Source organism: Pimephales promelas, chromosome 23 (assembly GCF_988280905.1).
Source record: "Pimephales promelas chromosome 23, fPimPro1.hap1.1, whole genome shotgun sequence".
Taxonomy (NCBI): Eukaryota; Metazoa; Chordata; class Actinopteri; order Cypriniformes; family Leuciscidae; genus Pimephales; species Pimephales promelas.
The window spans coordinates 3,310,098-3,333,969 of record NC_142791.1 but is presented as its reverse complement, the minus strand read 5'-3'; the positions used below and the strand labels follow the sequence as shown (position 1 = coordinate 3,333,969).

The following is a 23,872-nucleotide window of genomic DNA, read 5'->3' as shown; positions in this document are numbered from 1 at the left end:
AATATAATGAATTTCAAACAGTGATATTGCTTTTTTTCATTTTGGATTAGAACAGCGCTGGGAACAGAATACAAGACTACATGATGATACACAAAGGAAAAAAACCAACCGAACTAAATACATATCAAGAGAACAAAGTGGAAGAGTTTTATTCAGGTAAAATGGAGGATTCAGCTCCATCTTGTGGTTCAAAACCATGACACATAGAAAAATAAACCATACAACTGTCGTTAGCAGGTGTAAGAGGGAAAGTGTCACCAACAAACTAATGGACAAAAGGACTGTGCTAAACCGAGGTTCTACCTGAGCTTTGAGAGACCTAAGGAGAATCTATAGGATACCAGCTTGTGTTGGTGGGAGCTGCCTGTCATATTTCATTACAAGGCTTCATATTACCCATATTACAGCATACAGAGCAACAACCGAGAGAAAGAGAAAAAGAGAGAGATCTGATGTCGTGATCATCAAGACATCCCATTTCCATAGATTGTTGGTCGAAATGAGTCATGATAACTAGGTTAAATTGTTGCTCTCGCTGAGACAGATGTATAATCGTCGTGCTCGCCTCACATGTAACACAATTACACAACTTTAAAAAAAACAAAGAGAGAGAGAGAGAAAATCTCCATCTGGGATACAATGAAACAAATTGTGGCTGTTCAGACCATACTGTCTCAGGTGAAGAAAGAACATACTGTCTCAGGAAGTGATGCAAGTGTGAGGGAATAAACGAGGTAACAATTATGACACCACTAGCGAACTATGCTACGGACGAATATCTACATTAATGCTACTTGTGACTACCAATGTAATATCAATAATGATGATCTTTTTTTTTTTGTTGCTTTTCTTTTTTCTTTTTTTGTCTTTTTTATTTAAAGAAATCATATAAACGTGCTGTCTGTGCAGTCGTATGTTGATGTGTTTAGTCATCTGCAATACTTTCCATAGAAAAATATTAGCAAAAAAGCAGAGAAAAAGTGCTGGACATCTTGCATTGAGAGTCGTCTGGAAACTTCTAAGTGTTATTCTAAGTGTTTCATGCCATGATATCAACAGTACGGTTACGGTTCAGTCAGTGAGAACGTGGCAGACATAATAAAAGTCCTTAATGCAGACCAGATCTGAATGTGCTCCTAAATGCGTGTGTTTTTTTTTTCTTTCTTCAATTGAAATCACATGTTTATGATCGGAAAAGAGTCTTTACAAGTTGATTTGTCTGTTTTGACAATTTGGTCCACACTACAGTATATTCTACAAATCATTTAAGAGTTTCCACATGCCAAATCCATCTGTGAACTTCCTCCAGCGCGGGGGGAAACTTACCGTTAAAATACAACAACACAATAACAAAATAAAATAAAACATCTAATGAATGCCTAGAAATGATTAAAACGACATTTTGGGACAAATAAATGTGGAGTTAACCGATTGAAATTGCCATTGTAAAAACGTTTTTTTTTTTCCATAACCAAGCCTGAATCCTGGGACAGCTGTTTTCTCTCAGATAAAACAACACAGACACCCCTAAAAGTACAGAATATTATGACCTGAGACTAGATGAGACCCTATTATTGAACTTGCTGGCGAAAATTGCTAAAAGGTGGTATCTGACACACGATATTTCCAATCACTTATTTGGAATGAAGACGACGCGATTCTAGTAACGTTAGCGAACAGTTTTCAGTGAAGGCACTCCAATGTTTGATGTGGAGAGAAAGTTTGATAAACAGTCACGGGCTTCGACGTATTCGTATATTCTGATAAAAACATTGGTTCATGAAGTATCTCTCTGTGCTTTCGTTAGGTCTTAAAGAGACTAATTTGATTTTGAATCATTCATTGGCACATATAAAAAAGGCCAAAGGTAGTTTTTAAACCGACGTTGTTCTCCCAGATTAATCGGCGTAATTTTTTACGCAACCGAACGACATCAAATGAATTTCATTCCTACTTTAAAAAAACCAACAAACTAAAAGACCAATTCCTCAAGGTGCAGCTCAAAGCAACAGCTATTTTCAGTGACGTTAACTACCAGTTGTTCACTGGCTCAAAGTAGCAACTAAGCTTGATTGCGATAACAAACGTAATCTCAGATCGTTCGCAGGTTAATTAATTACCTGAAAACTTAATTCAAGAGCATCAACCGTTTTGCCTTTGTAGAGTGAATACAGCCAAATGCAATTCATCTTGAATTGTCATTTTTTAAAATCGTTAAAACATCTAAAATGCGTACTAATTAAAATCATTAATGCAATACATATAATTCTGCTTCCTTTGTCAACGTAGTAACTGTTCATCCAGCTCACTAAACAGAGTAAAATATATGAAAAAAAAAATGATAATCTTCAGAATTAATCAATAGACATGTATCAAAAGTACATCATTTAAATGTAATCCAATACTGCCGGCAGTCTATTAGTCGAAAAATATGTAACCTGACCTTTTATAGTCCCTTCCATTACAAAAAAAAAGAACACGTATAACAATATAAGACATCAATATGTAAAAGACAGCATCTATAAATAAGCAAACCACACCAACAAACAAAAAAAAATATCTACCATTAGTTTATGCGTGTAAATAAAAAGAACTTAAATGTACTATGTGATATGCTGCAGGACTGCTAAATAGCTTAGGGACGTGAGGAGGTGTTTGCTTCCACAGGCCTGTGGCGAGTAGTAGTAGTAATATACAAATATAGATCGCTCTTGTCGACAATCACACACACACACACACACAAACAATCTCACACTCAAGGTTTGCACACAGACAAGCGCGTGGCACCACCGTTCTGTGCTTTCGTTCACAAAATCAACTGCATACAATGACACAAGGGCCGGAGGTGAAAAGTGAGCAGGTTTTGAAAGGTGTTTCAGGAGAGAAAGAACGTTTCTACAGAGGTGCAGAGTCCTCGCTGATGCGCACGTGTAGCGATTCACCTCAGGTTCCTAACGTTAAAAGAGCTTTTCGTTCACAATCGACACATTTTCCTCTTTTTTATGAAGATGTGTCCGAGTCCTCCGTCATATACAGTATGAAAAAGTCCATTTTGCGAGGTGTTTTTCCAGTTGTCTTGGAGGACAGATGCGTGTGTGAACAGCGAATGGAGAAGCTGGTGAAAAACCTGAAGTTTCGAGTTTGCACGAGAGCCCGCATACTCAGCGTCCGGTACCCTGGTGCTGAGGACCAGCCCATACAGTGCAGTGGCCCACGGCCACACCATAGAATTAGAATTTAGAACACCATAGATATTGGATTAGAATTGTAATTCTATGGGCACAAACCGCCCAACTTGGTTAGAGGTCTCTGATGTATGGTTCTTTTATAAGAGGATAAAAATCAGGCTTGTTCATTCTCTTTAAAAAATATCTTGTCAGGAATATTTACTCAAAGTACTGTACAAATCCTTTTTTTTCTTCTTCACTATCTGTCTTTGTTTTGGCCTAAAAGGACGTTCATTATTAAACAAGACCTCTGCGAGCTTCAAAACGCAAGTCGCGGAGGCGATTAAAGCTATGGAAAAAAAAAATAAAAACGAGCGCTACCCTTACGAGAGACCTAAATAACGATAAAAATTGACACTTAGCTATCAAGTTACGAAATTTCTCCCATCTCCCATTTGCGTCGACCTTACAACAACAGTATGAATTTTTGCATGATACATGGATTCTTATTTTCGACGATTATTTTCCGTTCGCGTGATTTTTTTTTCTTTCTCTCTTTTAGGCCGTTGGCGTGTAAAATCAAAAGGAGTGCTGTTTAGAGTCAACTGACTGTGCAATCTCTCGGTGGCAACTTAATTGCTATAAAAAGGATTTTCTTCTCGCGTCGGAGAAGCTTCCGAAGTGTGAAAATAATGCGGGTTCCATTACGCTGGAATCCATTGCGTACTAGAGTTGCATAGCCATTGGATGGCCTCCTCTGGGGTAGGGAGGGAGAGGCAGGTGGGACGGTGCACCCGTGTTCCTTCAGCCAACACTTGCTTTTAAATGCTTGACTTTTGGTTTGAAACCGGTTCGAACTAGTCTCTGCTGACGGCCGAAGCTTACACGATACAAAAGAGGAAACTCCCAAGAGTCTTGAGAACTGATAAATTATTGTAACAGTTATTCAGCTTGTTGGTGAGAACGTCTCTATTAGAAATAGAGACACTGTGATATCATAGTGTGTTTGTTTGTTTTTTTGTGACTGTCGCCAGTCTTGAGAGAATATTTCGTGGGGAACGCTCCCTCTCCTGTGCTTTTAAGTTTTGTGTCTTCACCATAACCCAATGGTGTCATACAGCCCTGTGGCCAGCAGGGCTGTTAAGTGCTTCACAAAATAAACAGACTAAAAACTCGTTTCCTTGTCTCTGATAGCCCACTTCTAAACAGCGATTTGAAAACCTTTGGGTTAACCGGTGGTGTGTGTGCACCAGGCTTGGCCAGGTTAGCTCAGTGAGGGACAAAGTGAGAATAAAACGACGACAACACGGCGGTGGCTCAGAACTCCCATTCGTGAGGCTCGTCGCGGTTCGCCGCTTTCTCCAGCCTGTGGATGATGTTGTTGAGGTTGGCTGCTTTCTTCTTGCGCAGACTGCTGTCCTTTGGGTTTCGGCAGGGGGTCGCGGCGGCAGTGGGAACAGATACGGACTCGGGAATGCCGAACAGGCTGTCTATGAGACCTCCCCGTGGTCTGCTGGTGCCCGAAGCGCTGGCGAACTCGCCCTCGCCCTCTTCGTCTCTGTGGCTGAGGCCGGGGCTCTCCAGGAGGCGCTTGCGCTCCTCTGAGCCACTCGGTCGGCCCTCCGCTGTGCTGTCGGACTCAGTGCCGTCGCAGCTGTTGTCTCCCTCGCCCCCAGACTTCCCGGCCCGCGCCGAGGGGGACCCGCCTTCGCCAGCCGCTGCCTGGATCTCTTCTATAAAGAGCTCTCGCCGGATACGGGACCTGCGAAAACAAGAACAAGAATACTGGCATAAAGTTGGGGTATAACGACACAGAAGAATAGGGTTGGGTATCGTTGGGTTTTATCCGATACCAGTCCCTAATCTCTATTTTTTAAACGGTACCGGTGCTTAAACGGTTCTTGAAACTAGAGCCCGACCGATAAAGGGTTTTGAAGGCCGATACCGAAATATTTTTGGGTTTTAAAATCCGATATATCGGCCGATATTTTTATTTTTATTATTTTTTTTCCAGAAACGCGCAACAAAACATTAACAGATTTCCCTAACATAGTTATTTGTAGTTATTTATGAGTTTTAACTAAAATAATATGATAAAGCATTTTAAAAAGAAACTTGTTTCTTTTATTGTCACAACAGAACAGAGGAACATCAAAATATATTAGAGTTCTGATAAATAAATTAACAATTAGTCCCTACATTACCTTATAAGCTACCTTATAATTACAATGCCAGCTTGCTTATCCCTTTTTAAATTCTTTCCATCAAGCTACATCACACCATTTTCAATCATCAGTTTCTGCCTGCCTTCTAAAACCTACTATTTAGCGACTCTAAATCCATTACAGAACGGTTATTTATATTATAATGTGTAGAAACAGTCTGCAACGCACACTTGGCGCCGTTGGATTGCACACACGTGTAAAAGAAAAGCTAACTTTTACGTTTGATACTTTTTTCTCTATGTCTAAATGTTCACTCCTCGCAAGCATAACTTACATTTTACAATGCAGGGACTGTAACTAGAGATAGCTAGTTATAAATACAGTAATCATTACTTTATTTAGGCAGAAAAAGTTCATTGTGGTTTCCAAGCTCATTAATGTAACGTTAGCGGTTTTCCACTGATGATAGTTGCATTAGCTAGCTTTGTGGTTAGCTAGTCTATGATGAGCCATAAATTAGAAATAGATAACATCATACTGCAAATTGTAAAACATACATTTTCAATATAACAGGCCAAGGAGAGATGATTGAAGCATGTTTCGTCCGTTTTTATTTTATTTTTGAAATATTCATTTATCTGCCATTATAACTGCCGATACCGATATTATGGAAAATGCCTAATATCGGCCGATAATATCGGTCTGGCTCTACTTGAAACGGTCCTCAAGAAAATGAAACCGCACATGCTTTGTCAAATAATAATACCCCTTTATTTACAGGGCCAAACTGGACACATTATTAACTTAAACAATATAAATACAAGTAACATATGGTAATAATAAATAAACCAACATTAGGGGTGGGTTTAGGGATCAGGGGGCGGAGTTGGGTAGGTTTAGGTGTATGTAAGGTGGGAGGAGTTGGATCTAGATCTCCGTGCAGTGAGAATCATCTCAAATCGAGCAGCCCTAGTTATTTCAGTAATCATTTTTGGTGTGTGAACCGGCCTTAAGTGCCACCATACCTGTAGTTGTGGAACCAGTTGATGACTGTGCTGGTTTTGAGGTTGAGCTGGCTCGCCAACTCCTCGATGGTTTTAGGGGAGGGGTAAGGCTTCTGCTGGTAGGCTCTCTTCAGAGCTTCCTTCTCTTCTGGAGCCAGAACCACACGGGGTTTCTTGAGATGGGGCTGCTGGGGCTGCTGCTGCTGCTGGGAGAGGTGTTGGGGGCTGGCGCACTGAATGAGGTCACTTCCTGACAGACCACTGTCCAGCGAATGACTCTCACCAATGGAGCTGTGGCGCCTCTTCATGTAGGCTGGAAAACACACACATAAACAAATGCACATCACATGATTTCTTTGAAGAGGAAATATTCAAGATTGCCTAATATTGATTAGTCCATACTTTAAAAACTATGGTGGTTACAGTGTGTTAGATGCTGTAGATTAAATTATAGATTATACAATATTTGAATGCTGTATTTCTCTCTAGTCAGTAGGGGGCAGTCTCTGATTACAAATATTATTATTATTGCATCAAGGTCTTTGTGAATTTGGCTCAGACATTTGATTTCACCATTATTCCACCAGCATTGCAAAAATAACTATAAATGAATACATAAAAACTTCCCCAACAAAAAGTAGATTCATCGCGGCTTAACAATAAAGAGAACTATGCTTTCATTAAGTTTTGCATTTGTTTTTTGAAATTTGTTTTTTTTTAAAGCTTTTTAGCAAATTATGCTAATTTAAATAAAGTAATCTAAAAACGTAGATTTGTGAGAGTCAGTTAAAGTTTATGAAAATGATAAATCAGTAATGTTTTGCAGCGCATCATGTCTATTCAATGTAATTGTTTATAGACATCACAAAGTTAAATTGTAAGTGTAAAATATCCAGCTGCTGTATTTTCTATTCTAAAAAAAAGTTTTATACATTATATTATTTTGATCAAAAGTGACAGTAAAGACATTTATAATGACGCATTTAATTTACTATTTCAAATTAATGCGGTTGTTTTGAACTTTCTATTCATAAAAAGAAAAATGTATCTTGAAAATGTATCACGATTTCCACAAAATATTAACTTTTTTCAACATTGATAATAATAATAATTTGAACACCAAATTAGCATATTAGAATCATTTCTAAAGGATCATGTGACACTAAAGATCAGAGTCATGATGCTTCTAAGGCTTCAAAGGTTGAGCAGCGAGCTCATTGGCTACTGATGGAGCAGGAACCAATCAGCTGTGCCCTATTAGATAATGATCTGATTAGGACCTACCAGCCTGCGCCATCTAGAGTTTCATGACAGAACTTTGTATATATTTTAAATCGTAATAGTATTTCACATTACAGATTAAAAGTGTTATTGCCAGCAAGTAGAAATCTGAAATACGCCGTTCATGATAGCCTAAGCAAATGTTCTCAAAACACCAATCACTCCTTCTCCTTCAAACAATTTACAGTAACAATAACACTGTTTAACCAGCATGTCTTTCTTTTCTTTTTCTAATGAACAGACATCAAGCACATCAATATCCCTGTACCGCTAACCACACAGCTGTGCGTGAAATCTGTAATTTCCACTGCGTTTCAGTGTCTGTAGTAGAGGAGCCTTTGGCAACAGCAATGCTAAAAGATTGCGCTGGTAGCTAAAACTCTCAGAACAAGGGCCAAGCAAGGCTAATTTGCTTTGTGCCTCTAGCCAGCGTCGAGGTCAAACTCATACTCTTTTCTGTAAAGCTGGAGCAAAAGACCGCGAGTTGGAGTGAGAGAGAGACAAAAACAGATAGAAAGAACACGACAGCAAAGCTGTTGCTTTCTGTCCCTGGCAAGCACACAGTGGGCTTTAGGGGTAAATGGTGGAGCCAGTTTCACTCTAATGAGGAGGTCCCCCCGAGTTTCGCCCGCTCCGCGCACACGCACCGCAAAGCCTGACTCATAACAAAACCATCATCGTCATCGTCACCCAGGGAGCACCAGTAATGTCACTTTTAGCCCGAGAGGAGTGTTAAACAGGCCTAATGACTCCAGGAATGTTCACTTGGCCTGCTGCAAGCTTGCAGGCGTGCGGGCCCGGCGCTGGGTGCAGTGGACTTTAAGTAAGCCGGCCCCACAGAGCCGTCAGCCTGTCACAGCCGATCATGGAACTGACATCTCCCACCCTCATCAATCCAGACAGCGGAGCGACGAGCGGCCTCACCGAGCATGTGCGGCCTATTCGGCAGCCAGAGGACACATCTGGGCCATTAAAGAGGGAAAAAAAGAGCAATCAAACAGCCCATCAGGCCTCCCTCTGCCTGACCGGCTCATCTCCGGGCATCTCGCGCATCTCTTCACATTAAAGTGAGGCGCGCTGACGAGAGGCAGCTTAAAGATTGTTTTCTGCAACTCCTGCGCCTGCCGGAATCAATAGTGGATGAACACATACGCACGCTTGCCGATAATTAGCAGGTGCTGAATGGAAATATGGACACATGACCAAGGGGGCTGGCCTTCTACACTGTCAAAAAATATTGTTGGTTTAACTTAAAAAAGTAAGTAAGCTGGTTGCCTTAAAATTTTAATGAAGGAGATTAATTGAATCATCAGAAACGCAAAATAAGTTATCTCAACTAAATAAATTATTTAAGTTGATTTGACAAAAGAAAAAAAATGTTGTGATAACAAATCTTGAAAATATTGTTTTACAGCGTAAAATACACAGATGCTGGGCTTTTTTGTCTGTAATTGGAAAGATATGTCGCGATAATCGCGATTAATCGCATCCAAAATAAAAGTTTGTGTTAACATGATATATGTGTATATACAAAGTATATAAATACTAACACATGCATGTATATATTTAAGAAAAATGTGTTCTTAATATATCAAATATTTATATTTATATATAATATTAAAATATATATAAAGTATATACATGCAAATATTTCTTAAATATATACGTGCATGTGTGTGTATTTATATATACAAAATAATTATACACACCACACACACATATATCACTTTAACACAAACTTTTATTTTAGATGCGATTAATCGTTGCCCATCCCTAATAAGAACAAGTCTTCATTTACTAGTTTTGCTCGTAGCTTCGAACATGTTACAAATGTAATAAACTCATTTACACTAACAAGCAAGAATTCATTAAATTAATCAAATGTAAAATAAATGCTGTTCTTTTCAACTTCCTGTTCCTTAAAGAATACTATTTTTAATAATGTGAAATGTTTCTTGTGCACCAAAAAGGCATGTTGGAATGATTCATGAAGGATCATGTGACACTGAAGACTGGAGTAATGATGCTGAAAATTCAGCTTTGCCATCGTAGGAATAAATTATTTTCTTTAATATATTTAAAAAGTTTGTAGTAATATTTCATCATATTACTGTTTTTAGTGTTTTTTTTTTCATTAAGTAAATGCAGCCGTGATGAGCATAAGAGACTTATTTAAAAGCAGAGGTGGACAGTAAAGAAGTACATTTACTTGAGTACTACACTTGTACTTTACTTGAGTATGATTTTTTTCTGGAAACTTGTTACTTTAACTTCCCCACATTTGAAAGACAAATCTCGTACTTTTTACTCCACTACATTTCTGTCAAAGTCCTTGATGTTAGTCATGGCATGATTTTTTCCGTGATTGTTTTTTGTTTTGTTTTTTGCGGCTGACAGACAGCCAATCAGTGATCACTTCTGTAGGGTCACGTGTCGGGAAGTTTGACGATTTAGTACGATTTCTCTTTACTAGTGATCTGTGAGAGACTGTATCGTTGTTGTCACAAGTAATGTTTTGAAAGTTTTGTTTTTATGGCAAATAAGTGTTTATGTTGTGCTGTTTGTTAAAGTAGTATTGCTGTTGTGCAGTTATACAGTTATGGTTGTATATTTTTGTATTTACAGACCATTTGATTTAAACGAGCATGATTGGATACACATAGATGTGTACTTCTTTTGGTGGGGTGGTAGGAGTGTTAGATAAAAAAATGAAGATGATTATGGCCGTCTTTTTTATATATTCAGTTGTTTAATTTCTATAGGTTTTGTGACATTCTTGAAGCTCCACACTACAAAACTACAAACTGCTCAATGTATTCACTGGTTGCTTAAGAGGCATAAGGTCCTGTAATAATGCAACAATAATATAACAATGCATTGACATTTACTTTGTACTTTTTAGTACTTTTAAAAAATCAAGTACTTCTGTACTTTTACTTTACAACTTTTACTTGTAACGGAGTAATATTTGACAAGTAGTATCTGCACTTTTACTCAAGTAAGGTAGTTGTGTACTTGGTCCACTTCTATTTAAAAGTAACAAATTAAAATAAATCGTACTTTTTGAACGGTAGCGTAATCTAGCTTCTTTAATCTACCATAAATTGCTGTAACGACCAGAAGCAACTTGAAAATAACACATCAATCATTTCACATATCCCATTTTTAATAAATAAAAAAAATTATCATGTCTATTCAATGTAATTGTTTATAGACGTCACAAAGTTAAATTGTAAGTGTAAAATGTCCTGCTACTGTATTTTCTATTTTAAATTATTTTTTATATGTTATATTATTTTGATCAAAAGTGTCAGTAAAGACATTTATAATGATTAATTTCCTATTTCAAATTAATGCTGTTGTTTTGAACTTTCTATTCATAAAATAATCTTGAAAAATGTATCACGATTTCCACAAAATATTAAGCAGCACAACTGTTTTCAACATTGATAATAATAATAATTTGAACACCAAATTACTTTTTGAACGGTAGCGTAATCCTGCTTCTTTAATCTACCATAAAATGCTGTAACGGCCAGAAGCAACTTGAAAATAACACATCAATCATTTCACATATCCCATTTTTAATAAACAAAAAAAAAAAAATCACATTATTTGAGATTTTAAAGTGGCTGAAGTAATTTTTCAGAATAACAAAAAGTCAGTTTTGTTTTTGCATCAATGTAGCCAGATTGAGCAGTTCTTTCAAAAATGAAAAGTGTTAAGGACCCTTTTTCTGTCCCCGAGCCGCTTTCTCTTCATATGGAACAGGCCCGGATTGGGCACCAGAAGCGATAAACAAGAAAAGACGAATAAAATCCCACACCAGACACAAGTCTTGCAAACGTTCTGAAAAGACCTGCCAACTAAACCGACACTGAACAAACTGTGAAGCACTTTAATAAACACTGAAATAAAAACACAGATAATTGCAAACAGGTCTTTGCTGGTGACGGCCAGATCGCACCAGATGCCTTTAGAGGAGAGGTTACCTTTCTTTTCCATCCGCTTCATGTCCATGAGTTTCTCCACGTTGCGCGGGTCGCTCAGCCACAGCTGCATGCGTACAAACGGCTCTCGCCCCTTCAGGCTGAGCTTATGCCAGGGCTTGGGCCGGGCCAGCAGATCAGACACAGAGCCCTGCGTCAAACCCAGAATGCTCTCTCCAAACAGACGCTGGCCTGTAAACACAGACGATCATAGCCGTCAAGAAACCTTCACGTCCACAACCTGAAAGTGTCCAAATAACAATTTGTTTTATCGTTAACAAACCGGCGATTTCGTGTAATGCTTTACTTAATGTATTTTGAGCTATTTGACATTTTGTTATATAACGGAAGACATTCGTACAGTTTAACTTGTGTTGAAATGAGGCCACTGTAATATCATTTATTCTGGGCCAATATAACTATTAAAAAAAACAAACTGTATTTACTCGTACTAATATGGCATCAAAGTTTGATCAAACAAACCCTGCTGATTTCGCTTTTAACCTCCACCTTTAAGGCAAGGCACTTTCAAACGGGCGCTTTCAACGTTTTTTTCCTTAACCTAAATAAAAGGCACCCGAATCCTCTCGACAATAACTGCGATCCGTCTATGTTCAAAAAGGAAATGTTCCCTAGAGTAAAACAAAAGCCTGAGATCCCAGAAGATTACTTCTCTCACTCTCCCCGTAGACTCGCATCAACACAGCTGTCTTTACATTTTGCACTTTATACAGGTCAATACCACTACAGAGCACAACAAATCTTTGCTGCTCCCGAGACAAACATCGCGTCGGGAAATGAGAATCTGCGAGATGAAAGAGACTGTCACAGTATCACGCTGTGCGATATATCCGTACTTTCCTTTGTTATATTGTGTGTGTGTGTGATCACATGACTATAAAAGAAGAAAGTGTAAACACAAAGGTCACAAAAAAGTACTGGTGTTTTTGGTCAATTCTCGTTTGAACAAAAGGACAACGGTTGATGCGAGTTAAACCGTGAAGGAGAAAGTAGCTGTGTCCAGTGTGGCGTTCTCACTCGACCTCTCATTAATTACGGCGGCAGGGACAGTCGGAGTGGACGGCCATTAAGAGCTAAAGCAGGGCCAACCTGTCCTCCACCTGTCCTCTCATGTGGAGAGCCATTATTACAGGACAAAAACATGATGCACTGTATCTATCAAACGGATGCTGAATGCTTCAGACAAATCTAAATCATGGACGAAAAATAAAAAATATGTGTGGCACCTTATTTGTAAACGAAAACCACCAATTATAGCTTGTTAAGATACTATTTATTGGTGCGCATTGGTTCCGGAAGTATTGGTAGAATAAATGCATTTTTAAAAAGTATAATATATTAAAAATAAATACAAGTGTTATAAATAAAACATAAGTATAATATATAAATGCAAGTAGCCTATTATAATAAAATATAAGTAAAATATAATAAACTAAATAAAATTAAAAAGTGTTATTAAAAAAAAATAAGATTTTTTTTCCATTTGATTTAGTGTGATTTAGTGTGTTTTTCGGTGATCGATATCTAAAAAACGTCAAACTTTTCCACTTGAACAGGCAAGGACCACTTTCCCTCCCGCATGAAATCTTCCATATTCCAGCAATGAGAACGCGACACACTGATGATGACGCATGGCAGCAGAGCATGGATAGGTGCCAAATAGGGCTGTGAAACGATTAATCACGATTAATCGCATCCAAAATAAAAGTTTGTGTTTACGTAATATATGTGCGTGTAGTGTATAATTATTTTGTATATATAAATACACACGCATATCCAAAATAATTATACACACACATATATTATGTACACACAAACTTATTTTGGATGCGATTAATCGTGATTAATCGTTTCACAGCGCTAGTGCCAAAGCTGTTGTGAATCCGCCAATCCATAGATGCTCAATTTAGTTTGATAGAGAATACCGACAGTATTCGCAACAAACCTCAACAAAGGTTGTATTTCATCAGGATGTTAAATCACTTGAAATGGTGTCAAAAATAGGGTCATGCTGTCCGAGATTGTAAATGAAGCCAGTAAGATATTTGGCAAGACACAGAAACATCATAAAATGTATAATCAAGCAAAAGGCTTTAGTGATAGTAGGGGATGTGTCTCACCCTCTTCATGGTGAGTTTCACCTGTTGCCATCAGGGAGACCACATGCAATGAAGAAAGTTTTTCAGTTACCTTTTGTGTCCAATGCTGTTCAAATTTTAAATGCAATGATTGTTGTTGATTTGTTTTAGTATTGTCTTGTTTTATGTATACTTATACATTGATTGTGTTGTTAATTTAATGTTTGTTAATGTTAATTTTTATAAACATTTAAAAATATTTTTACATTAAAGTACTTAAAAAGTTCTAATAAATATATTTTATAATTGCAATGCAAGAGCCTCTAAATGCCATTTGAAATTTTCTTCTTTAATGATGATTTTTATCAAAACTGTATATTTAAGTTCAGTGATTTCACTTAAATAACAATTAATAGGTAATCATCATTGCCATTTAAGTGAAATCACTGAACTTAAATATACAAGCTTGATAAAAATGATCATTCTAGAAGAAAATTTCAAATGGCACTTAGAGGCTCTTGCATCTGAACTCTTCATATATATATATGTGTAAATTATATGATAAAATGAACAAAAAAAAAAAACAGCTACAAAAAAATACTCTCAACTAGTCAACCACGATATTGTAGGATTACTTTCTCAGAACGCAGAATGTCTGTAGTTTAACTAGCTATAAATTACGAGTAGATTAGAGCTAATTCACATTTTGTTCACTGGGGTGCACTGGCCACCATTGGGTTTATTGAACACACTCACCAAGGTTGTTATCTGTGAGAACTTCTTTTACTTTCTTAGTGATGGCGTAGGTGTCCAGCTCGGGTGACATTGCCACCATCTCTTGTATGCTAAGACCCCCGTGTCCCGGCAGAGGTAACGGTAGAGGCGTGCCAGGCTGAGACTCGGACGTTTCACTGGGCTCCTGGATGGACGCTTGGCACATCTGCTCCTCCTGCTGGCTTTTTACCGACTCCTCAGCTGAACTCAGAGGGGATTCTGGGGCAGGACTGCAGCTGGCTGAGGTCTTCGGAGTAATCTCTATGGAAACGAGAGGAACCGAATTAAGACCTCGTGACCTCGTCCGTTGGCTGGGCATTATTTATCGACAGAAGGCCTGAATGAAGATCTGTCTAAATATGGAGTGAGTAGCCAATGAAACCGTAACCCCAACCAAGGTCCTCCAGCTCAGCAACAGGAAGTGATGGACAGTGACAGATGCATCATGTCATGCCCAGACACAGCTTCTCTTCAAGCATAATGAGACAAATAAATTAAGGAGGAAGGGAGTTAAACGTGTTTGGTGTTCTGAGACTTAATATGTTCATGCCGAGTTAGCTCTTCCAACAATGAAACTTTCATGAAACAGAAAAAATATATTTTATTGAAGCATCTCCAAGCCGCGAGGCCGAAAATACACCACATGCTTGGGATAACAAATTAATAATTTATGTTTAGCAAGGACACGTTAAATTGATCAAAACTTGTTTTTTTAACATTATATCCATCAAAGGATTCCACATCGTATTAAGCAGCACAACTGTTTTGATAATAATTGATATCAATAAAGATGATTCTTGAGCACCAAATTAGCTTTGTCTAATGTTTGATCAAATAAATGCAGCCTTGGTGAAAATAGAAGTCAAAACAACAACGAACAAAAAAAAAAATCTAATTTTTGTACCAAACTTATGCATCTTTATTTTTTTATATGTATACTTTTGAATAAAAAGGGTTACATTAACAGGGTTCCAGACTGCGACCAGTTAAAATTTGATATGGTCACATTTGTGCGAGTGGACTCTATGAACGAGTAGGCTACATCATGAATCCAAACTGTGTTTTTGACTTATCCTGAATCACTATGGTATGCCTATAATAAGTGTTTTTAAGTGGAGGTGCCTGCGTGACTCGCCATTAGGGTTGGGTATCGTTTGAATTTGAACGATTCTGATTCCGATTCCTTGTTTCAATTCCGGTTCCTAACGATTCTCGATTCCGATTCTTTTAAGAGGCAGGGTCAAAAAAGTTTAGCTAACCTTGCTAACCAACGGCCTTTCTGAAGGAAATAATCCTTCTGTAAAAATACTCCCTTTTGTCACAAATTTTGCATTTTGCCGAGATTTCGTTATTTTTAGAAAAGTGAAGCCACACTTTGGACCGCCGACGTAAGCTACTCATGTTCGACTCGCGCGGTTATGCCAACACTTCCGGTAGACGCTTCTTCGTTGGTGTTGTTCAGCGGTTTCTTCTTCCGCTCGGCGGACTGTGAATATCGAAACTAGGAATCGAAATTTTAACTTTTGAACGATTCCGGGAAAAACTAAAAGTTAGTCCCGATTCCAATCGATACTCGATTCTCGATACCCAACCCTACTCGCCATAGACATTAATGGAGAGAAGTAGCTCTGGCTACAGTGTTCTTCCGCAAGACACGTGCAGTTTATTTATTGACGAACATAGACGTCACACGCATTGCACACTGATGGTGAAACGCGCCAATTACGAATTCACAAATTAAGGCATATAAAAATGAAAACGTCTCACGAAACAGCGTGCCCCTTCCTACGTCTTTTCAGCGGTTAGATGAGAGAAATCGCTCGACTGAGGAAAAGGAAATCATTATAAAATGCAGAAGGTAAGGAGTGTGAGATTTCGGATTTTTGTTACAATTATAAACTTTGATAACGAAAAATCTGTATTAGCTTATTATAATACTCTAATCTTTTAAAATGTAATGCATGCATTTGAATGTTTAATGATTTTTAAAAGATAGAAAGATGATAGAAAGCGGATGGATGGATGGATGGATGGATTGATGGATGGATGATGGATGAACGGATGGATGATGGACGGATGGATGATGGACGGATGGATGATGGATGGATGAATGGACGGACGGATGGATGATGCATGGATGGATGGATGGATGGATGGATGGATGGATAGGATATAATTCAAATGTAAAAAGCTAAAAATTACAGATTAAAATTACTGTCCAAAATCCATGAAAATCCTGAAATTTGGCAATGATAATTAATATATTACAGGTATTTATGCTGCAACACAGAAAGCCTTTGCAAGCTATGGTCCATTAAAACCACTATTCATCAGCATGCATTGATTAATCCCACGACATCCCAGAAAAAAAGAAAATATGCGACCAAATCAAATGCTGTTCAACCAGTGGAAAAGTTAGTCTGGACTCTGGAGCCCTGTTACATTATATTAACTAATATCAACAATGAATTAGCCTGAATAATAATGAATATATTTCACACACAACAAATTGTGTGATCGGAGTGATATCTAAAGTACCGTGAACATCTCGAAAAATACGATTTCATCAGCAAACAAACGCTTTCCTTTATTTTGTGTGAAAGACATCCATGTGTGTAAAACGAGTAAATAATGAGCGCATTTTCATTTCGGGTGAATAGTTCCTTTAATACGTAGACATCAAGCACCTAACACGCTCTCTCATGCTCTTCCCTTTCATTTCCCATCTTCCTCTAGCCCTTTGAGCTGGACTCTGATTGGTTTGCTGTGGCAGTGCAGTGCAGTGCTGGTGGTGAAGAGAGCATCGGGAGGGAGCGTCAGTTTGGATTAGCCGCCTGCCGAGCTGGGGGACACGGCAAGCAGAGAGCAGGGCGCTCAAGGCAGGGAGCAGGCAGTCATATCAGATCTGCAGCAAGACCACACACAGCCTGGTGACAGTTTGACTGGCGGCATGGTCTGTGTGTGTGTGTGTGTGTGTGTGTGGGAGGGGAACGAGGGAGCTAGGTGGTGTTTTAGGGACACGAGCAGGAATGACAGGATGTTCCTGTGACATGCTGCAAGTAACCAGTGCGTATGCGTGTGATAAAGGGGACGGGAGGGGCGACCGCATCTGGACACACAGCTGGTTAATGCAGCCACACACACACACACGCTGAGCTGGAATAAGCGGAAAGCCTACATCTGTCCGGCCCTAATTTTGATGCATGATGAGATTGCCGCACAACAGGTTTAAACCCGAACGGGCCCGAAAACATCCGATCTCATCGACATGCTCAAACTGCAGCGCGGTCTAATCTTATATGGGTTCTGATTGGACGATCGCAAGGACGAACTGACATTCAGAAGAGCGGATCTGGAGAGACTGATGAGGGGTCATGTAGTGCTCTTCAACTCGCTCGCACACACACACACCTTTGCATACGCATACACACACACACACCCTGGAGGAGAGCTTGTTTTAGCCTGGTTGAGTGTGTCGTCCTAATGAGGGTCAGTAAGGACAGGCAATATACAGGACGCTTGCTAGAGGACAACAGAAAGCGAACAGGACCGTGTGTGGTGTTGCAACCACATCTACATAGTCTTTTTTTAACCTTTAATGTTTGCTTTTTTTAATTTTCCCACACGGCTAATCTGAAAAGGATAGTTCAGCCAAAACGTGTAAATGATTATTTCCTCGCCACAGTGTCATTACCAAGCTGTATGACTTTCTTTCTTTGGCAAAGTCAGCACAAAACAAATAAATTTTATTTTTTTGGGGTTTTCTGTGCAGTTACAGTGGATGAAAGAAAGTCATGCTGGTTTGGAACGACATAAGGGTGAGTAAATGATGACAAAGATTCATTTCCGGGTGAAGTAGTCCTCTATTTTTAAGCAATAACACTCATCTCTTTCTATAAACCAGCATATACTGTGTCAATCACTTGACCTAAATCAATCAAAAACGTCCCGTTTTAAAATCCACATTCAGGCTCTTTCCTGTGTCCTGCCACCATTTGCAGTTTTTTTTTCTTTTTTCTTTTGGCTGAGGTGCATTAGCTCAGTGCTAAGTGCTCCGCGCTGAAAGCTGTGAGGCACAGAACAGGGCAGCTGGAAGAAAGAAACCCATTACAGACCCTCTCTAAAGCTCGGGCCATTATGGTGCCTGCTGTTCAGATTATCTGGCAAATCGGTCAAGCCTGGCCAGTTCATTTAAACACACTTTTGCCCCAACTATCCACGCTGGCACGTCACCGGATGAATGTATGTGTAAACACATATCCTTATGCCAAGGTTAATAGGGTTCATAAAAAAAAAAAGTGAAAAAAATATAATTTAATATTTAATTTACGAGAGGAAGGGAGTTTTTGATAAGTATAAAATAAATATAAAACAACCGATCATGTTTTACTTCCTGTACGTGATGTTTCCCGGCAGGTAAATGTGAAAACCACATCAGCACAATAAATAATATTGTTTAAAGTGGTTAAAAACCAAAACATATAAGTGTATACAAAATATATAATCAGAAATTTGCCTAAGAAATTGATATTTGTATTCGAATTGTCTTTAAATTGATCAAAAGTGACAGTAAAGTCATTTATAATGTTAATAAACCAGCTTTTCTATAACAATAACTTATATTTTAAAATATACTAAAATATAAAGTTATTTTAAATTGTAATATTTCATATTATTACTGATTTTACCGTATGTCTGATTAAATAAATGCAGCCTTGGTGAGCAGAGCATACAAGATTTCTTACATTTCCAATGTAATGTAATGTAATGAAATGTAAATATTTCATAATAAGGGAATTATTAAATTCTCCTTTCAATTCTCCCCAGGTTGGATTAAACAAGAAGATGGTCTGATATTTACAATTCTGTTTAAGTTGTTCATTTCCTCACCTCTTGCTGAACTCATTGCTGTAATGTACATATTACTCGGCTTAATTTGTGGTAAAAATGACAGAGAAAAGCTTCTTTAAGTAGGACAGCGAGCGAGTGCTATTCATCATAATCGGCCTCGCACTCACACGCACAGCTTGACTCCAATTTATCATTCCATCGGCTGATTATTTGCATATTAATCAGCCACCGGAGCATGATGGTGCGTTCGGCAGCCAGTCACAGAGGAGGAGAGGCGGGTAATTATCATATATTCCAGCACTGATGGGCTAATTGATTACAACAGCTGAAGGAGGCCCTTGAGAGAGCCCAGGGGGCCTTTTCTGGATGGCCCCTATGAGACAGACCCCCTCCCCATCCACGCTGCAGCGATTTAACCCAACCCCCCAATGCCTTTCCTTGAAATTCAGGTCAATGGAAGTATAAAAATTGATGACTGCTAATAAACGGCATGACGGGTTTTAAAAGGGCCTTGAACTGCAAAATAATAAGTAGATTTTCACAACTGTAAGTATGATAGCTTTATCATTCAGGTCAATGCGGGGAAGAATAACGCACAAAAGTGTGATGCTAAGGATTAGGGATTGAACGAGCCCCTAAACATAAGTGTTAATGATTACGTGGCGCTTTGATAAACATCTGAAATCGATCAACAGAATGCTGTTATCCTAGCGTAACGATCGCACACTAAAAGTGGGTCATCAACAGTATGATCCTGCATCCGTTTAGTCACGAGTTATTTAAATTCTCCCACCGTAGGGCCGAATGAGGTACAGCTGGCTAAACTAGTGAAGAAATACACTGAGATTTGGTTTGCCCTCGGTTATTTATTCAAGCCTGGCTAAAACCAGTATTAGTCAAACCGTTGAAGGAATGCAGCCATTAGCATTTTCAGGAAATAATGTTTTTCTTTCTGTTCTTTTACTGCTTCTCAGAGTGCCCTGTATTAAACAGAGAGATATTATAAGCCGTCCGTTTAAGTCAGAATGAAACTTCTGAAATCAAACAAGATATACGTCAAGACAAAAAGGTGTTTTGTAGCGTCAAACATGAGAGACTTTGCTTTTCTTCCTGAGCTAGATACTGTGTTTTAGAGTAATCTAATTTTGGCAAGGAGAAGAGGATGTGATTGGCGAAAAAGTGATAGGAGGGAGAGTTTTGCTTTCTCAAACGCCCATGCCAAACGATAAGAAAGCCGAATGAATGGTGGCTTTGATGACTGCTCAGGATGCGAGTAGTGAAACCAAGAAACCAAAGCCACATCAGAACGAGAAGCTCTTTCACATCCGTCTTGAGCCACTGTGCATGTTTTTTTTGTATAGATGAAACTACACTGAGGTCACACAAGAAGTCGCACAAGAACTTCCGGGTTCTCTGCTACCACTGATCTGCAGTGCATGAAATAGTGTGTGTTTAAGTTATTACCTAAGTGACATCATCACTTCACAAAATGAGGGCAAAATCAGTTTAAACTATTTCCAGACGTGTAACACTTGTGATGCAACACTTCTGAAGCATGAGAAATTTGCCACATAAATAAGTAAATGGATGAAGGATGCATCATTACTATAATTCTGTATTATAATTCTGTATATAATTTTTATTATAATTCTGTATATAATTTGTGTATTAGAATTCTGTATATAATTTTTAATTTTTGTAAGTATACCATCAACCTGTCCAGGGACTGCAGGCGGAAACTAGCATTTTTTTGCTATAACCTGGCACATGTCATCTCTTCTTTCTTAGATTAATGATTTTTTGTGCATTGTCCCTGATCAAATAAATAAAAAAAAATAAAAAAATCAATGTGTAATTTTTTTACACATGACACATTTTACCACAATAAGTTATATTAAAGATAAAAAATGATCAAAAATGCGATCAAAATAATTTTATTTTATTTGATAATATTTTACTAATTCGTTTAAAGGAGTAGTTCACTTTTAAAAAAACTTTTGCTGATAATTTACTCGCCCCCATGTCATCCAAGATGTCCACGTCTTTCTTTCTTCAGTCGAAAAGAAATTAAGGTTTTTTGATGAAAACATTCCAGGATTTTTCTCCATATAATGGACTTCAATGGGAACCAAACGGTTCAAGGTCCAAAAGACAGTTTCAGTGCAAACTGCAAACTGTTCAAAGGGCTTTAAACGATTCCAGACGATGAATAAGGGTCTTATCAAGAGAAACGATCGCTCTTTTAGGAAAAAAAAAACAAAGTTTAAGTTTATAAGCTTAAATGGTCACTGTGTTCTGTACTGTGATACAGAACTCATTCATCAAAATGAACGAAACTTTTCAACTCGTTCATTTCATTCATTGAATGAACCAAATGACTCAAAAAAAGATTTGTTCATTTTGATAAATGAGTTCGAACAGGAGAGTCACAAATGCGCATCGCAGAACAGAGCAAGGTGAGCATTTGAGCTTATAAAACGTAATTTTTTTTTTTTTTAATGAGCGATCGTTTCGCTAGATAAGACCCTTATTCATCGTCTGGAATCGTTTAAAGGCCTCTACAGCTGCACTGAAACTCTCTTTTGGACCTTGAACCGTTTGGTTCCCATTGAAGTCCATTAAATGGAAAAACAAATCCTGGAATGTTTTCATCAAAAACCTTAATTTCTTTTCGACTGAAGAAAGAAAGACGTGGACATCTTGGATGACATGGGGGTGAGCAAATTATCAGCAAAAGTTTTTTTTTTTAAAGTGAACTACTCCTTTAATTTTAAACTATCATAAATCAGGACAAAGTCTGTCCTGATCCACTCCTCAACTTTTTGGTCATTTTCAGGTAAATTTGAATAAAGCTCCAAATTGAAAACAGCTTTTTTTTTTGCAGTGCCTCAAGAACCCGGAAATTTTGCCACAGAGCGTTTGATTGTAATTTCTCCTATGATGCTTTGTAGAAAGAGTTCCTCTGTGCACATGAGTAAACAGTTTCTGGATGTTACCTTGTGTCTGTCCGGGCATTGGCATCAGTGCCTGGCCCAGCTCGCCATTCAGCCATAACTGCATGCGTATAAACGGCTCTCTTCCTTTCTGCGTCAGCTTGCTCCAGTGCTTCGGCCGAGAGAGCATGTCGCTCACGCTCCCCTGAGAGAGGCCCAGCACCTGCAACCCGCACACAGACACACACACAGGGGATACGGTACATGAGATTCAGAGAAAAACAGCCCTGAAACTAATATGAAGATATTTTATGATGCAATAAGAAGAAAGATGCAGCTGGTATTTCAAAGTGATACATTTGCATGGAGTATAAAAAAAGAAACCGACACACAAGCGCTCAACTCATTTCTCAGCAGAACGACGGATGGGTAATCGATGGAAGCGTATCTGATGTGAAAAGCACTGACCTTCTCGCCAAAGATCCGCTGGCAGATGCCATTCTTGGCTAGTTTGTCTTTGACTTGCTGTGTGAGATCGACAGTGTCCACTTCCTGGTACATGTAGTACTCGTACTGCTCGGGGGTGAGCGGGGGCACCACGGGTTTGGCGACTTTGGGGAGGGACAGTAAAGGCGAGGAGGAAGGCAGTGGGCTGCTCTGAGGGGTCTCGCTGCCGCTGGGCATCTGCAGACTAAGCTCTGAACTTTGTGAGTACGGAGACTCTGAGCTGGGCCAGTCCTTCCAGTAATCCAAGGAGGAAGCAGGAGCCACGGGCGCGGTGCTGCCCAGCCGAGGGAGCTTCTGGTGGGGGCAAACAGTGACAGAGTTGGGGTTAGCCATATGAGGGGACTGCAAACGGTATTAATCTGACTGGAATAATATCAAGTAAATTCACAACTTATGGATGAAGTAGTAAATCCCTGTGTGCAATATAGATTTTCGGCATAGATTACACACACAGAATTTGACATTAATATTATTTTTTCAGTTTCTATATTCTGCTCTCTAAAGACTGCTCTGAAATCATGACATTAATCACAATTATTTTATTGTATTCTATTTTACTCTAATGATGCATAGATATATATTCAACTTATTGACAATATACAACTAAAATAAGCGATTAAAATTGTTTTTGTTAATTGAAATAAACACAAAAAAAACCAAACATACATACATACATACATATATATATATATATATATATATATATATATATATATATATATATAAATGAAAATTAAACATTTTGTCCTGGAAACTAACAAAAAAAAGTAATAAAATAACTAAATCTGGAAGAAGAAAAAAATATTTTTTTTAAGCTAAATAAAAATATTATATAAAAAAATATAAAAAACAAATAAAAATGATAAAAGCACATAAGATTATTTAAACTAAAATAGCAAAACAAAAATATAAGCTTTAAATCATAATACTTCAAAATACCATAATATTATATAACTAATACTAAAATAACACACATAAATACACACACACACACAAATATATATATATTTGTATATATATGTATATATATCCTGTTTCATATATAAATGAAAAATGAACATTTTGTGAAATAACTAAATGTTGTAAAATAACTAAATCTGGA

General features: G+C 38.2%; 1 protein-coding gene across 12 annotated transcripts in view; it reads right to left on the bottom strand.

Moving 5' to 3' along the window:
• Window positions 1-124: 124 nt before the first annotated feature.
• The window catches only part of cux1a (cut like homeobox 1a), a 134,810-nt gene continuing 111,062 nt past the window's right edge, over window positions 125-23,872 (bottom strand). For 7 of the 12 annotated variants that reach the window (XM_039676623.2, XM_089126137.1, XM_089126136.1 and 4 more), the window contains 7 exons: window positions 22,732-23,064; window positions 22,327-22,486; window positions 14,462-14,740; window positions 13,748-13,768; window positions 11,610-11,798; window positions 6,358-6,649; window positions 125-4,929 (listed from right to left, as the gene is read on the bottom strand). In XM_039676623.2, coding sequence (XP_039532557.2) covers window positions 4,485-4,929; window positions 6,358-6,649; window positions 11,610-11,798; window positions 13,748-13,768; window positions 14,462-14,740; window positions 22,327-22,486; window positions 22,732-23,064 — 1,719 coding nt within the window. In that variant the 3' untranslated portion in view covers window positions 125-4,484. The remainder of the gene's footprint in view (window positions 4,930-6,357; window positions 6,650-11,609; window positions 11,799-13,747; window positions 13,769-14,461; window positions 14,741-22,326; window positions 22,487-22,731; window positions 23,065-23,872) is intronic. The other 5 variants (XM_089126135.1, XM_039676627.2, XM_039676628.2 and 2 more) reach the window with 2 other exon arrangements.